This window comes from Nannobrachium achirus, assembly GCF_963921795.1.
Source record: "Nannobrachium achirus genome assembly, chromosome: 13".
Taxonomy (NCBI): domain Eukaryota; kingdom Metazoa; phylum Chordata; class Actinopteri; order Myctophiformes; family Myctophidae; genus Nannobrachium; species Nannobrachium achirus.
Genome location: NC_137833.1, coordinates 40,657,712 through 40,675,650, shown reverse-complemented (window position 1 = coordinate 40,675,650; position 17,939 = coordinate 40,657,712). Strand labels below are relative to the sequence as shown.

Here is a 17,939-nt window from a genome sequence, read left to right as displayed (position 1 = left end):
TTATGACATCCAAAATAAGTTCACCATTTTGGTTTTTGAATGTTTGAACTTTTTGGTGTGAATAATACAACAATAAGCAAACAGCCCCACCAGATGAAGTGATGGGATAATTGAAGATAAGTTGCTCGATCAGACCCCCCAAAATATATGCCCATTTAACTCCATGTTAAAGCCAGATTGCCAAAAAAAAAGTGAGGCTGTTCCTCTAATAAATGTAATAATCATCAATCCAGGTTAAAAGTAGTAAAATTTATTTCACACAAATAAAAACAACAATTTAAAACCCTGAAATAAGACGCTAAAATCACGAGTAGGTCTATCATAGCGGAATCTCTACATGACACCTTAAGGTGTCATGGTGTAGCCCACATCCATCTGATCCACCAAACACCAGGACACTGGAGGAAGAACAAGCTTGTGGATACCCAGTGCACTCCTCATTCTGCCTCCGCTTCTCATCGTCCGTAAGGATGGCTGTGCCCAGGTGGATGATACTGTGTCCAGCACGAGGTATGGAGGTAAGAGGGGATGAGTCATTGACTAATGAAGTCCACAAGTTGGTGTCTAAAGGAAAAAATAAAGATTTAACAAAAATAAAAATGCCAATGCAATATATTGTTGCTGTTGTGCAAAAATATTGTATCACCATTTCATTTTTTTAATTAATGCCCCATTCAATATATAATCATATGACAACCTGTCTTGACAAAAAGCTGAACTACAAGCTCACATCACGTAGATGGGCCATTTTCAGAATCGAAAGTTGGGGAAAATAGAGATGCCAGGTTGAAAGTGGTTGTAAAGTACAATTTCCTGAGTGACAATGTGCTCAATACAATGAATAATTGGTGGACAGCAAAACACGGAATAGTATGCCCAATAAAAGGAGTAAGTGTACAGTAAAATCAGGAATATTAGTTTGTACACAATACTAGACAGTATATTTTGCCATTTGCAAACCATATGCAACCATCTTTCAATCCAGGAAACCCTTTTGGGGTTGTTAACTTGTTGCCATGTTCAGTATATAGCAACATCCATTTTGTAATTCTTAAATTAAATATTTGATGTTTTTCAGAACACTTCAGGATTTAGAGTCAGCCTTATGGTCTAAATGGTTTAAGCAACAAGCCTCACCTATATTGAAGACGTGAGCATCCTGTAGCGTTCCAGTAGAACTCAAGCCTCCACTGATAAGTATCCGGTTGTTCGCCACTGGAAGTGCTGCATGGAACCTGTCAAATACATAATCAGGATTATTCCTTCGACACCAGTTATACTGTATGAACCAAGACATGATCTAATAACAGCTTGCCTATTATGTGGATCTCAGCATCATGTTAAGGACATAATATCGAGCGATTTCTCAGAGCAGCAAACATTATTGCGGTGTCAAGCGAATACGGCAGTGCTCAGACAAAGTCACTTGAGTATAGTAAGTTTTAAAAAGGTTAATTAATTAAACACACCACAAATCATTTCCAAAAAACAAAGTGCATTTGTCACTGAACATACTGTACATCTTGTGGTGAGCTGCTTGCCATGTAATGCAAGAAGGTCCGTCCTATAATTCAGGCATTGCAATAACATTTGCCAAGGTTGAATTACATACTCACCCCCGAGGCGGTGGTGGCATGTTCTCATATTTCACAGTAGAGTATTCCATATACGCTTGAGGAAAAACAAATACACACACATTAGTGTAAAGATTAACTGATGAAAGGATGCTGTGAAAAACATCTGACAGGCCTCTACCTTACCAAGATCTAGAATGGTGAGATCATTGAGGTAGGCATTGGCAGTCTTCTGGCCACCAAAGATAAACAGCTTCTTTGACAGCAGAGTCATTGAGTGCCTGCTCAATACATGACAATTGTTATCAAATTATCTTCAACATTTTGGCAACATAATCACCTCATGAGATTGTGTTAACTTACCCAAACCTAGACAGAGGTGGTTTCCCCTCTACGATGGGCTTGTACCAGAGTTTAAAGTCTGGGTTAAAGATGTACAGAACGTTACTGGGGATCAAGTCCATCCCAGCACCACGACTTGGCTGGACGCCACCAAATACATACAGTTCTTTTGTGTAAACGACTGCCGCATGATGAGCCAAGCGAGGTATTTTCCCAGCTGCCTAAGAGGGAATATGAACATATGGTCTTTAATCACTTCATTGGTATAGGCGAATATTTCCCAAAAGTTTAATAGCCGACCTACAAGCTCACAAAGCAAGTTCAACATTTTGAGAGACTAAGCATGAATCAGAATCAAGTATTTGCTAGCTACCATTACTGAAAATCTAGGGAACTACAAACTCACAGTGAAAAGCTCCCATTTCCAGCACAGAGTATTGAGAATGTAGATGTCACTGTATTTGTCTCCCTGTCCAAAGCCACCATACACATAGACCAAGTTGGATTCAGGGTCATATGTTGCAGAGTGGCCAGTGGCAGGAGGTGGCATGGGTCCAGAGGCAAAGGAGTTCATGGAGACCCAGTGGTCATTGGCTGAGGAAGATGCAAAAGCTATGCATTAATTCACACCTTTCACTACAAATAAAGATATAAATGCTGTTATCTTATCATAGGGGTGACCTTTTATTCACACTATAGCAATATAGATCTATTAAACACTTATACATGTAATTTTAGTTGGCTTGTACACAGCTGTCTTTTCATGGATGAAAATGTTTTAAACATTAGTTATCATTAACAACAATTAGTTGTTCTGCTGTGTGCGCATGTACACAATCCAATGGGAAAGACATTACTGTCAAGGAAATGTACAGTATAGAATTGAAGAATTAACTGACCCGTGTCAAGCTTCCACAGAGAATCCGGGCACTGGGCTTGACCGGTCGCCGACGCCTCCCCTCCAATCACGACGGCTGTATCATGGTCAGTCAAACACATGCCATGTCTCCAGCGTGCTGACGGACACACTGAAAGACAATGTGCACCCACAAGTTATCCCTTCAGACAGTGGTTTTAATTCACAGAAAAACTTGTACAAATTGTACCAAATGGACACTTACAGCTCCATTTGGTTCCCAACTATCAATCAAATAGCTGAGGACCAGCTGGAAACCCCTCAAGGGCCCCTGGACCCCACTTTGATGAGACCCACTGTCTTAAGACAACATAAACTGAATTTGACCATTTGAGTGCTCACCTGCTGTGGAATCTTTCTGCTTTAGGTTCTCTTCTCCTGAGATCTTAATCTTCTTGGGGTCTGGACCTCGTTCTGCGCCTTCAACTGAAGGCCACATGGGCTGGCCTCTCCTTGCATGTACAGCAGTCATGTCCTTAAATAGTTGGAAGGAAAAACAAAAGAATCAGTTATTCAGTCCACATGCTTAAAGTTATACCATGTAACTTTTTTTATAAAACAAATCTTAAAATTGTCCTAACTCTTAAATCGCTAAAGTTTTAGAACACCCACTCCGTTATTTTCAGCTTCTGAAGCCTTCTCTTTATATATTTTCTTCTAGCAGTGACAGGGGCGGGATTTCCCGGCAAAATGACGTCATCATACACTATACCGGCCAATCACAGCGAGGGTTATACACTGCCGGCCAATCACAGCGCATCTTGAAGTGGGGTCGCTAGCTATCACAATAGGGCGGCCATATTTGTAGGCGCCCGTGTGTCTCTATCTATACTCGGGTGAAACACTCCGTTTCTCCGGAATGCCTGAACGCACAGGAACCAGGGACCCCTCCAAAGATAGATCTCGGCGAGGTGGAGGCAGACGCGGGGGTGACGCGGGGGTGTGAGGCCCGGTCCGCGGCGAAAAACGGCCGAAAGACGCGGACGCTACTGACCACTAGTTGAGCAACTTACACAGTATAGCTTTAAAGGAAAACTTGTTTTTTTTAGAAAAGAAAAGATGTGTTAAAGTTTTCATTTACTGTGGTTGTTTTAGCAATTTTGATTTCAGTGGTTGGGGGCATGTGTACAAGTGGCTAAATATGTCTTTTTAGATACGACAAGCTCAAAACACAGCACAGAGATCTGCCATGTCCACAATCTTTTGTAAACATTTTTCAACTTGGAAATTGTCAATTAGGCTATTCTGGAAATGATTGCGATTATGTAAGAATTGTGACCAGGCCCAGTCTCAACCTTCTTCACTTACACCCCATATGAATCATTAGGGATCGGGCCACAGACCCACCCAAAGTCCATTAGTAGGCTACGCTCTCCAAGTTACAGACCTGGGACCCCTGGAAACCCCTCGAGGACCCAACATTGAGAACCAGTGCTTTACACAACACATTAAGTGCGAGGGGAATATTAAAGGCAATTTGAATACAATGTCTGCTCACCATAGTTCTGTGCAGTGTTTGGGAATCTAAAAGTCGCTGCCCTGGGATTAGAGGTACCCTCTGTTTTTTGTGTTGTCCCATTGGCGTTGGGCCAGCTTTATCCTGTGTGTGGTGATTAGTCAAGAAATACAATCGTCAGGTGAATATTGTGCATTGTGTCCAAGAGCAAAGACATGGTTTTCCATCTTTCTGGATCATGGACCACTTTAATATCACAGCCAACACATTATTTTAATGATAATAGATTGTGATCAATGAAACTAATAGTATCAGTCACCATTCGTTGGCATCACAACTATTACTACTACCGGTACTTAGAATATCTTCCAGATAAAATTTGGATCTTCCAAAAATGTTGAGCCAACTCAGCCAAGTGTTTTACCAATTATTTGGGGGCCCAACTGCAATATCCTCACAGTCCACCGGTTAGGAATTGCTGCTCTAGGCTTCAATACAGGCAAAAGGAATGCATGTTACCTCTCTGCAAACTTTAAGCTTGATCTTCCCATAAACCCCTTCATCAAAGCCCTCTTGTGCTGCTGCCACAACTTCGGGGTCCCAATCTCCATCCCAAGTGAGAGACCAGCTTTATTGGGAATCAAACATAGCACTTGTGACCGATAAGCAACTGTATACAGTAAAATCTACTGTAAGAAATGTTAGACATCATTTCAATGTTCTTTTGAAAATAGCAGATCTACAAGCTCACACATGGGAGTCCACTTTGTCAGCTTGTAAATCAGCCATATGTTTGTGGGCAACATCTGCACTCACACCCACATGGTAGCCATCTTGTCATTAAAGGGCCACTTCACCTCTGGGACAACCAGATCTTATTTTATTGTTGTTTGGGACACGATCAACACAATCCTGAGTTATCTTTTGTGTTAAGTCTGTTTTTTGAGATATTTTAGTATTCAGCATGTACTGGTGATGCGTTTTGCATCATATGATGCAAAATGCATCACTAGCACATGCTGAATACTAAAATCTCAAAAAACAGACTGAACACAAAAAATAACTCAGGATTGTGTTGATCTGTCCCAAACAACAATAAAATAAGATAGGGTTGTCCCATGGGTGAAGTGGCCCTTTAAGTTAATGAAATGCCACCCCAGTTTTTCAATGCAAACATGGCTGCCCTTGAATGTGGTCTACATCTAAAATGATTAACTGAATTTGATGCCATTAACTAATTCTGCTGGGGACCCTCTGTAACCCACCCAAGGACCTCTGGAGGCTCCCCAAACTCCACTTTGAAAACCACTGGGCAAGTTGGGCAACCTTACCTGTTTTGCAGTGACAGTGTCCCAATTTTTTGAGTCTTCTCTCCGACCTCAACCTTCACCTTTACGGAGGATATGGAGGTCCACTCTCCAAGACCAAATATAACCAAATATTTGGGGAGAGGTAGTGGAATGGACACTTGGTGTAAACTCTTAGAGGAATTACTGCGGGAGAGACATGAACAAACATTTAATGAAAAGGTTTAATTACCTGAACGAAACAACAAACCCAAGAAAGACTAGTTATACTTTGATGTTGTTGCCTACCCGATGAACTGGCGGGGAGCACCAGCAATGGACCAAAGAGCGAAGAAATTTAATTTGCTCAGCCTCTGATTACTAGCCATAATGACACACGTTCCAAATCCAAGTGACAGATTGTGGTCTTTACTCAATGACTCAAATGAATGATATGTCAGTTCAATCACATCTCAGTGCTGTTTGTAGGAGGGTCTTAATTGCACCACCTGCGCTAATCATTATAAACAACCAATGATTGGGAAGGCCTTAATTGCACCATGCACCTGCGCTAATCATTCTAAACAACCAATGGTAGGTATTTATACTTGATTGATCACATGGTTCACATAGGCCTCAGTGATGTCTGAAAAAGGGAATCCAATGGAATCAACCTTTATTCTTGATAGATACCTTTATTATCCCAAGGGGGAAAATTAGTCACCCGGAGGCAGCACAGCAGTTTAAGTTTAAAGTTACATAGAAGTATGAAAAAAAGAAAGAAAAAAAATCCATTCAAAGTGAGTGAATGGAGTTGATGTTGTACCTCCTCCAACTCTATATGTTCCCCTTTTTCAACAGTTTGTATTATATTTTGACACTTGCTTTGGCAATGTAATTGTAAACGTTTTCTCATGCCAATAAACCACTGGTTTAGTATACTAAACCATTTACTATTTACTATGCGTGGCGTCTTCAGTTCTTTACCCGGTGAAAAATGTTCAAGGCCTGTCCATACTGTCTCTGACCACCGAACATTTCTGACGTGCAGCTTTTCGAACTCTATTTCGGGGTAATGCTTTTCAGAAGATGCGAATGACGTAATTTTGTAGTTGAACCGGACCTTTCTGACGAAACGTTTGGTGGTCGGGGACAGTAGACAGGCCTTTAAGTTAAGGCATAAGAGCTTGTACTTAAAGGAGGACTTTGCCACTTTTCAACCCATCTTCATATAATAGGTCCTCACTAATGTTCATAATAAAATAGAACAATCTTTTTCTACTCGGTCTCTTGGTCTCTTAGGAGAGCTGTGGGAAGTTCAGAAATCCATAGTCTTGTGACATCATCATTTTCAAAAAAGAAAAAAAAAATATAGACGTATATATATTTTGTGAAAGAAAATTAGATTTTTATTATCGCGAGAACAATGGCTTCCACTTTAACATTGCAACTTTTCAGGAATAGAAAGCCTGCATGTTCTATTAGCTTGGATTCCCAATCGATGATGTCACAAGACGATGGGTTTCTGACCTGCCCACAACCCTACTCTGAGGGGGGGGAAAAGTTATTTTTAGTGAGGACCAATTATATGAAGATAGGTTGAAAAGTGGTGAAGTGCTCCTTTAAGGCAATCAAAATAGTGCTCCATGTGTATTGGAGGAGGCATGGCTGGCCAAATCCTCACCAGACAAACTGAGCAGTGACGGGTACCAAGTTGTATAGTTCATTGTTCAATATGACAAAAAATAAAATTGGCAAAAGATTTAACCTACAGTACATCACGTTTAGAAAGCATTACAAGGCAGTAAAAAATATTCTTCCAGTGATTTGATGTCTTCATAGGTTTTTGGGAGCACACACTCCCAAGGGAACACTGATATTTAAACTTAGTTAGCTGCATAGGAAGACAATATGGCAATACATTTATATTTGGCATTTAGCAACATGTTGCCTGCCTGTCCTTAAAAGAAAAAAAGAGTGCACAAATGCTTTGTACCTTTCTTTAGCTATTAATTATTAAAAAACATTGCTGTTATCAGCAGTCAGTCTATAAATACTTCTTGGGTTGGGTAATGGGTCAATGCTGAAAAGGTTTGTGTACAGGGCCGGATGTAAGCTCTAGTAGTAGGTGGGGCGAGAGGAAATGCCAGGGGGGCAACCTTTTTAGGGGGTCATAATGCCAGAAATGCATAAAAACCTATGCATTTTGGCACACTTATACCAATGACACACCACACCATGCTGTGTACAGTACAAGTCACAGAACTTAAGAAATAAAATACACAAAAAAGTAAAAAAAAAAAAAGAAAACAATCACACCCGTGTGAACTGAGCGGTGGTTTACCCACCTCATAGATCATGTGTACCGATTTTTGTGACATTTGAAGAAAATATGTAGGAAAAGGAGCAAAAAGTGTGTTTTGGAGAAAATTCAAGATGGCGGAAAATCTATCCTGGCGCAAATGGGCGTGGCCTATATGGGGAGATGCGTCTTGACCCAAGGAATCCAGGGAAAAAAGAATTTAAATTTTCCGATCTACGGTTCAAGAGTTACGGGGCAAAACGTAAAGTGGGCCGTTATAGCGCCACCATGAGGCCGAGTGATGTAATTATTTTTTGATTCATTCTTAAAATCATTATGAATCTCCTCTCCGAGGTTTGAAACTGTAGCTCCAATGGTTTACGAGAGAAAAATACTTGAAAGTGATTTCTTGCATTGTCCCATTATAAGTCAATGGGGACAATTAAGCGTCGTTTTTTGCCGATTACGTCGGCATGGTAAGGCGGATCGGAACGAAAGGTAATAGCACACCATTCCCGGCCGAGCCGCACATTTTGATGTATATATTGCGCGAGTGGCGTAAATGGTGCGGCACTAGTTACGCGCCGAAGTTTAGGCTACATACAGACACGGACGGAGACAGACAGACCCACACACACGGCCACGTATAGGAGCGTTGTGACCACCGCTCAAAAAAAACACAAAAAAAACAACAAAAGGTTAAAGAAATGATAAATAATGTGATGACAAAAGACAGACATGTTACTGGTGTGATAGCTATATAAACTGATGTGATTGACAAAGATGAATGCAAATGATACTATAAACTGATAGATATAGATTGATACACTGATATGAGACTAGATGGATGATAGATATGATACTGGATAGATTGAGACACTGAGATGACACTAGATGGATGATAGATATGATACTGGATGGATAGATTGATACACTGATATGACACTAGATAGATAGATAGATAGATAGATATACAGACAGACAGACAGACAGACAGACAGACATGACACTAGACAGACAATGACATTATATTTCCTCCAAATTTGCGACAAGGAAAAAGGAAAACAAAAGCACGCATCTAGCTTCACTGAATATTCCAGCCATGGTCTTCCTCCACGATACCAGCCCGGGCTGAATGCGCGTGCTGTCTTGCCAAAATGACGTTTTGGAAACACAAGATTAGCGGGCTGTGATGGTGCTGTTGTGCTTAAGCCACTGCTGCGTCGTGTACGGCGAAGCTTTCAGCTTGTGTTGCCGTGCTTGTGGAACTCAATTGGGGGTTAGGGTTTGGGTCGGGTCGGGTCGAGGAGCAGCAGCTCTACCTCCTGCTCCCTGTGTGCTGTTGTCGGCGGCCGCTGCTGCGTTGCGAACGGCGACGCTTTCAGCTTGTTGCCGTGCTTGTGGAACTCAATTGGGGGTTAGGGTTTGGGTCGGGTCGAGGAGCAGCTGTACCCCGAGTCGACGACGGCTCGGAGCCTGCCTCTGGACTGACTGGAGCCGTAGCAGCAGTGCTACTCGCGTCGCGAGGTTTAGAAACCAGAAATCGACGCATATTGACCGAAAGAGCCAGAGAAAGAGAACAGAAGTTAAAGTGAAACAAGCTGCAAGCACAACTAAAAAACAAACTGTTCCTTCTCTCGATTAGTTCCTTAATGCACTGGACAAAACTGAAGTTAGTTGGCAACCAGAAGTGGTGCGTGTACTTGTCTGTCGAGACGAGACTGACTGCTGTTGTTCCCTCCTACGCATTCAACGCATATCGGGGGCGGAGCTGCTGGCCTGGCTGGAACATTATTATTTGTTTTACTTCTTTTGAGGTGCAGAGAGGGAGAGAGATGGCATTGGCGATCGGAGTTTTTAAAATGTATATATAATGAAATGGTGTTGGTTTTGGTGGTGCGACAGCTGTAGCATAATATATAAAAAAAAAAAAAAAAAAAACGAAATATATATATTTTTATTTTTTCATGCCATCTTGTTTGGTGGGGCAGACAGGGCATTTAGGGGGGCAATGCCCCCCCTTGCCTATGGGGAGATCCGGCCCCGTTTGTGTAGCATTCCAGGAAGTCCTTGATAAAGTCCTTGATACTGGAGCGCTTTCCATTCATACCAGAGGCAAAACGACGTTGACCACATGACCGTTGGTTAAAACTAATTCAAAAAAATACACGAGACAGTCCACATTTTCTGTCAGATATCCCTATACTGTAGTCACGTGTCTTCAGGCTGGCATGACAACGGCTGTCTCTGCATGCCTTGCAGCACCTCCAAACACCTTCCTAGGATGCATCGCTCTTCTTCTCTGATTGATCTGACCACATCCAGCTGTTCTCTGATTGGTACATCACACTGCTTGTAGAGATGGGAAATCTACATGCACACACAAATATATTTAGGCTCACACCAAGTGTTCTTATGTTAAACAGCTTTATTGGATGGGATAGGCAGTGTGTGGGTTAAGGTACTTGCCTTATCTAATACTGTGTGTGTGTCCAGTAGTAAGTGTTGACACAGAGTCCAAGCGGTTTGGCTGCACCACTGCTCTCTCTCCTCAGTCAATTGCTGACCAAGTAACACAGACTTCCACTGGGGACTTCACAGATACATACAGAAACAGACCAATCCATAATTACCGCCTTATAAAGATAGTAACTCAGTGACAGCAATAACATATCCAGAAGATAGAAAATAAATATACAAAATACAACTCCATATAATGTATGTGAGAGAAATAATCTTACTATAGTGCCTGAGGTAGTGCCAAAATTCTGAGAGCTGTCATCAACCTCCAACTAGGACCTTCACTAGACACTGTTAGGTTACTGATTGAAAAAGAGGAGAGGAAAGAGGAGGGAAAAGTCAGAGCCATTCCATGGGATCACTTAATTTTAGCAAATGCAATAATACTGTGTTAACTGTAAACACAAAGGAAATTATGCAGCTAACCAAAGCCGTTTTTGTTTGGTGGGTAATCATATTTGAACCCCCACCCTGACAAGCACTTTGGAATTGTAGAAGTTGAGGCATTACATTTAGTTTGACTCAGTTCCACAGATAAATATTATGAAAATAGCCGATCTACAAGCTTTTGTAGATCTTTCTCTTATTATTTGACAATTTGGCCAATGTTCGACCTGTTTTTATAGTATACTGTAGTTTGTTGATTACTTTTGATGCATTAAGGGTATTTTTTCATTTAATTTCATAGGTATTAGGTATTAAAGGTCTTTAAATTGTCACTTTACTGTCATGGGGACACCCCCAAATCATTTGGGGACCCCCAGGCGACCCACAGATTGAGAACCGTAATAGCTGTATGGTCAAACTAGCATTCAGATGGTCTCCCACCACGCCTCGATACACAAAATTGTGTATTGTTCACCATGACTCTGCAAGTTGCTTGAATTTGAACTTGTCCCTACGACACTTATACAGGGTGGGCATCTCATCAAGAGATCTTGAAATACATGATAAAGTTACAAAATACTGAGCAGCGTTTGACATCCACAATGTTACACAATGCCACAGGTTGAGACAGTGGACAGCTGATGCAATCTTACTGTACAAAGTTGTTCTCTTTGAGGAACTTGATCTTCTGCTCCAAACTTCTGTCACCTCTTACAATCTCACAGAGAACACCTGGAGAACCAAATAGGAAGGCTTTTTAAAAATGTATTCCTACAGTAGACTTTTTGTAGTATTGTGTGACAGTAAAGAGCAACCAACCAAGTAAAATTTCTTGCATGAAAAACGCAGTTTGTTTATACAGTTGATTTAAGATTCTGACATACTGTCTGTCTGGACACACCCTTTGAACAAAACATTTACAGACCTGGTTTATAATTGCCCAGCCTTGTCCCAATAAGATCTGAGGCCGATTAAAAAAATGTTTTCTAAATCAGTAGTACTCAAACTTTTACGTAATTCGCAAACACTTTCAAGATATTTTCGAAAATGTTCAAAAGTAGCAGATGTACAAGCTCACAACGTGGCAGGAAGTGACCACTGTGAGCTTGTATATCTGCTCAATAGCCAACGCTAAAATCCAAAATGACACAGACGCTTTCACGGTTTTAATGGGTTAAAGTCTAATTTATACTTTGTTGCATGACGGTCTTGCTTGCCAAAGAATGATAGATTTATCAAGCGAAGAACAAGATTTAAATAGGCTTTAGTCAGACTCAAATTCCCTGTCAATGCAACAGCTTCAAAGTGTTTGACAACATTACAGGTGGCATCCTGGTGGACTGTCCACATGCCAGCGATTGATTTGTTGACTGACTGCAGCATGTCACCTGTGTCCACATAGACGACACTGTGAGGATTGCCAGAGGCGACAAAGCCATACTCCAGTAACAGGCGCTGGTTGTCATGAGAGCCATAGTTGATAAAAGCCTGCTGGTAGCGCTGCACCCCGACACCACTGCTGATCTCATAACATCCTGTTGCGTGATTGAAACCTGCTGACACCTGGACAAATACACACACATAACATACAGTATTACACAAATCTGTGTGCGCGTATGTGCGCGTGCACGAACGCTAGAGAATGGGCACGTGCGTGGTAACGTGCGCATTGATTTTAGGGTCCCGGTTTTAGGCAACAGTGGTTCGCGTCCCGGTTTGAGTGGCTGAAAATATGGTTACCCTACTTTACTTTCTTAGTATTTCAGCATGCATCATATATGATCATATGATGCTTTGTAGCATGCTGAAATACTAAAATATCTAAAAACACAGATTGAACACAAAAGATAACTCAGGATTGTGTTGATCGTGTCCCAAACAACAATAAAATAAGATCTGGTTGTCCCAGAGGTGAAATGGTCCTTTAAAGGAGACAATGACATCGCCAGCTGCATATTTTCAACGGGAGCATGTTAACGCATGCTCCCGGCATGTTAACGCATTCAGACCTAACTGTCAGCAGTAACTTACTATCAAGTTTGACTAATTTATAGGCCAGCATGATTTCAATTATCCCACTGTTAGTTCCATGTATTTGATTGGCTGACAACATTGTAATGTTACCAGCATCAGTTATTAACGAATAGCTTTGTGTACAGTGATATGAACCTGTATGTCAGGCCGGTGGTTGAGCAGGTCCAGGAAGGGAGCCAGAGCATAAACATCCTCTCCAGACAGGAAGGGGTTGGGTAGGTGGGACATGAAGACGGAGCGTGTGTTGACACTACACCATGCCCACCTAACAGGACAGAGACATGGGCTTTTACTCAACACATCTAGTCATTACTTCAGTGATTCTCAAGAACCTATGCATGGTGCATTGCACAGTAAAAAGTATTTATTTTGTATAAAGATAGTAATCTAATACTATTCTGTGTGTGTGTGTGTGTGTGTGTGTGTGTGTGTGTGTGTGTGTGTGTGTGTGTGTGTGTGTGTGTGTGTGTGTTCTGACCTCAAAGCATCATATGTTAACACCTCCTCTGCAGGTTTGCTCAGGATTGGCTGTAGGGATCTGTATTAGCCAATCAGAACATGATAGACATTAGAATGAACAGATCCGGGGGATACGTTCTGAATTTGATGCACTTACTGTACGCAACTTACCATCAAGTTTGATTAATTGATAAGCCAGGGTGACTTTTATAAATACCACATTCATTACATTTATGTGTTTTGACTGACAGCTGTCAGAAACTATGTAGGCCCTGCCCCTAATGTAAATATTGTGCATGACATTAATTTGAAAATAATTTCAAAAGTTTCAACTATTTTCTAAAACACTTGTGCCACGGTGGATTCAAACCCACAACCTCCACAGTGGTGGGCAGGCACTTTACCACTGCGCCACCCGAGCGTGGTAAAAACCACAATTATCCACCCAAGGTTGTGCTATACTGTGATAATGGCAATGTTATGCTTATCTACTGTACTATGGCTTTCTACAAGTGCTGATGTGTCACAGTATAATACTCCCTCTTGTGTATTCAACTGTGTTTAACTGGCTTTTCTTGACCTGACCCACCTGAAAAAGTCCTGATTTGAAGAATGAATTTCTAACACCGCCTTCCTCTGCTCCATAGCTTGTTTCCTCACACTTGTTGGCAGAAGAGCCATGACCTCATCAGGGAAATAAGCAGGGCATGTGTAAGTAGTGGGAAGGACGCTGATGTATGGGAGCCAGTCAGAATCCTCTCCTCTGTGTCGCTCACACACAAGGAAGACACAGAGAGCCAGTAGCGGAGAGAGACGGGGCTTCCAGCTGTGAATGAAAAAGCAGCATGTAGCGGATGTGTGTATGTTTGTCTACAGGCTTGTTTGAGATTAATTTAATATTTCCTCGAAGTAGAGTAGCCGACAATAGGTGGGAAAGGTGTTAAAGAATAAGGGCATGTATCACATTGAGACATGTAAGGGTTCTGAATATGAGAGTTTCTACCTCTTGATATAGTGGCCAAGGTAGCTCTTCAGAACAGTCGAGGTTGTGAGGAGGCATGACAGTGGAAGAGAGATTAACATCTGGCCTGGCTGACAGGGGGAGAGACAGTGATGTTTCATTATTTCGTATAACTATAAATGTGCAGTCTTGAAATTTGACAACTTCAATACTCTATTATCAAGCTTACTAAATAGCATAATACATTATGTTCAGTCGATTTACCTTTATAGTCACCAGGGCCTGCAGTCCTCGTCCTGTATCTGGTAAGAAGTTTCATATAGTTAACAAACTACTAGTTAACAATACAATATCAAAAACTTTGCCTCGAGTCCACTGATCAGATGGCTTTAAAGTCCCTCTGTATAACACCCATTTCAGTAATCTTTTCTAAACAATATGTACATCATTGTAGTCTTTATCAAAAAATACTACATTGGCCTACACTACAAGAGTACATTGGTCAACACAATCTGAATTTAAACAAACACACACACACACACACACGCACGCACGCACGCACGCCAGATCTGACAGAGGATGGTCCCTATTAGCCTTGTGTTGCCAGTCTCCATCACCGGCAAGGGGGGATTAGTGTCTGGCAACGCGAGGCTAGGTCACTAACTATAGAATACCAGAAATCTACCAGAGAAGTGGCTTGGCTGCAGCAGAATAGAGGTGAATCCACGCTGGTGAAGAAACTTCATTAACGAAACGTACTGGGGTTGATGGCACAAGGAGACTGGGGAATGAAAGGGAGAGAAAGAATCAGATATAAGGACGAAGGGAGGTTTGTACTCAAGCATATTAACCGGGAAAGATCTGTGTCATTTTAGATTTTAGCTATATTTTAACCAATTTAGCCATTATTTTATACTTTGGCTATTCCGAAATAGCAGATATACATATAGATCTGCAATATTTTGGAACACCCCCCCTCCCCCACACACACAAGCACAACTGATACAGCAACGTTTTTCAGAAAAATGTTGGGTATTAAAAGCAGTGGCGTAGACAGAATCGAACCGGCGACTGGGCCTGAGCCCAACTGGGTGGGCCTGGGTGCGCGCGAAAAAAAATCCATGTTTTTCGGATCGGGTCTTCTGGTGCGATTTGGGTCGGGTTTGCATGATTAAATAATCAATTCATGCGTGGTGTCCACTAGTGATGCGCGGGTCATTCCAGCCGTGCAAAAACAGAATGGCATATTAGAGAAGAAGCCGGTAACATGACGGCATGAGATGCTTATTTTAATTGACAACACTCCTGTTAGTATAAGACTATACACACGGAGCACAACGCTAATGTATCACAGAGAGATATTGCAGACTGACCCAGTAGCCTAGTCACTGGTGCAAGACAAAATAAACAACTATGAAGAGAAAAGACCGAAATGTTTAATTGCACCGTCAACTTTTTATCAGAGCTCTGACGCTTTTCCCTCTCCCACAACAAAAACAGCCAAGCCAGCAGAACGTAATTAACCAGTCTCACTCACCTATTGCTGCTTTCAAACGCTGTGTATTGTTTTAAGTCCCAGGAGCATGGTTTCATATCATGAATATGAACTTTAGATTAGTCCAAAAGCTTGAGTCAGTATAATCCACGTGAATCCTGTATACATTGTGCAGGCTGCAACAACTCTTGACAAGTAGCCCAACACGCTTAAGCATTTCCTGTAACGGTGGATTTCAAAATAAGACCCTGCCGTAATATGATGATATATAAGCAATTGGTTTTATTTTTAAGTCGACTACTTACAGGAAGTAAATGGACTAAATTAGAATTACATGACACACTAGTCTAGACATGCTTGGCTGCGAGCAGGGAAGGACGCTTGTTGCACATTATAGCGTCCACATGATGATGTTATGTTATTTTAGTTGTTGTAAGGATGCGACTATCATCAAAATGACTTAATATGCTATAAAAACTAGACCAGGTCAACCTGGTTGTGCCAGACCCCCTGTCTGTCATCATCATTTATGACATCATGCCTTTTGTAGGCATGTCATCATCATGTCATCATCATATATACCCTTTATATAGAAAACCCGGACCGACAGACATTTGCTTATGTAGGCCTACCCATTTCATGGGTCTGGCAAATATAATATATGTAATAAAATAAAAAAAATAAAAAAAATATATAATTTTTTATTTTTTATTTTTTTGGGTGGGCACAAAAACGAAATGGGTGGGCCTAGGCCTAGTCAGGCCCACCCATGGCTACGCCTCTGATTAAAAGACATTTGTAGAATCGGCCTCAGGTCTTAACGGATTAAGGAATTAAAAGAAGAAAAAACACTACCTGACTGGTAGGGGCTCTTTTTCTTCCTTCGCCTCTTCCTTGTGGCTCGTCCAGTACGACAGCCACACTTCTTCATAATGTTCTCTGTGTTAATCAGTGATATTGAACTTTCTCTCCAAGACATACTGTACAGTTTTAAATGACTGGTGGTCGGACTTGCAAAATCAAGCACAGGACAGGATTGAGAAACTGGAATTAAAACAACAACAATTAACAAAAGGCACTCAAGCGCTATTTTATACTTTGTTTATTTACAACGCACCGCTATGTGATGCGTTGAGCTTGTAGATGTTTCTCGCTATTATTGAAAAACCTTTAAAGATTTTGAAAATAATATTTTTATTTTACTTGTGACATGCCCAAATAAGGGATGCCAGGTTGAGAGTGGTTAAGATCTGGGACAAGAAGGTAGCTTGTTAATTCTCTGTACTTACTGTTCAGAGACAGCTGTCATCTGTAGAAGGGCCAGTTGATACATCTGCATGGAAAACTTTGGCCGACACGGACATCACAAAAACTCCCATAGAAAAGGCTGCTGCTTGTCTGGTCACTGCACATGAAGAATACAGCTGGCCTGATGTGCGATATTGACAAATATCAAGTATATAACAATTTAATTTTCACACCAATACATTGATAAGTTACAATATTTTATATTATAACTATTAGTCATTTCATGCAATAATCATTCTAAGGGTGGACTGTGGCAGCATAGTACCTGACAATGAGAAAATATCCTTAATGTTATTATGGGGATACTGGCCAAGCAGGTACAAGGTCTCAAAGTTTGCAATCAATCTACATGTTTGCTAATTGCTATTACATTTGTTTTTGACAGCTATTCAATCTTCATTGCATTCAGCTAAATTAGAATTTGAGAATAATAAATAAGATAAACATTATTTGAGGAAGTGGAATTACCTATTACAGAATTACTATTCTACTGACACAGTGACTGTCTACCAGATAGTAATAATAATGTAATTGGTAATTAAGCTGTACTGTCCACTTCTGTCTGACACTGTTGATAAACAACAGCAGATAGTTTGGTAATTCCAGGCTGCTCTAAACATAATCCATATAACACACTGGGCTATATCTGTGCCAATGTCAACAACATAGAGGTTAATCATTAACATAATAATTAATGACACTGTAACTAGTATGTTACCTTTAGTTTTGTGTTCCTGACCAGTGACCAGACCTTTCATATCTCTGCTCTCGCCATGCGTGTCATGTGTTTTTCCGGGTATGCGCAGCCTTGCTGCGCACAATTGACGGAATTTGCCTCATCTTCAAAACAGCCGATCTACAAGCCCACGACGCGTAGCGGGTGCGACGCGTCATGGGCT

At 41.2% G+C, this 17,939-nt stretch overlaps 2 protein-coding genes across 3 annotated transcripts; both read right to left on the bottom strand.

Moving 5' to 3' along the window:
- Nucleotides 1-345: 345 nt before the first annotated feature.
- Nucleotides 346-3,304, bottom strand: LOC308297304 (uncharacterized protein; the record flags this gene model as incomplete). The annotated part of the gene is made up of 8 exons (XM_080740717.1): nt 346-494; nt 1,138-1,235; nt 1,617-1,671; nt 1,761-1,855; nt 1,938-2,137; nt 2,323-2,510; nt 2,816-2,944; nt 3,175-3,304. The coding sequence occupies 8 exons, from the start codon at nt 3,302-3,304 to the stop codon at nt 346-348; spliced, it is 1,044 nt and encodes a 347-aa protein (XP_080596843.1).
- Nucleotides 3,305-9,853: 6,549 nt separating this feature from the next.
- On the bottom strand, nt 9,854-17,806 carry setd4 (SET domain containing 4). 2 transcript variants are annotated; one of them, XM_080740525.1, is made up of 14 exons: nt 17,759-17,806; nt 17,022-17,161; nt 16,588-16,671; nt 14,923-15,018; nt 14,502-14,539; nt 14,280-14,368; nt 13,866-14,102; nt 13,296-13,355; nt 12,953-13,082; nt 12,172-12,346; nt 11,437-11,515; nt 10,618-10,698; nt 10,346-10,469; nt 9,854-10,246 (listed from the first exon to the last, which is right to left on the bottom strand). In XM_080740525.1, exons 3-14 carry the CDS (start codon nt 16,661-16,663, stop codon nt 10,088-10,090), a joined length of 1,344 nt encoding a protein of 447 aa, XP_080596651.1. In that variant the 5' UTR covers nt 16,664-16,671; nt 17,022-17,161; nt 17,759-17,806; the 3' UTR covers nt 9,854-10,087. The 2 variants fall into 2 exon arrangements, with proteins under 2 accessions (XP_080596651.1, XP_080596650.1); XM_080740524.1 differs by lacking the exons at nt 17,022-17,161; nt 17,759-17,806 and having other exon boundaries at nt 16,588-16,719.
- Nucleotides 17,807-17,939: the final 133 nt, after the last annotated feature.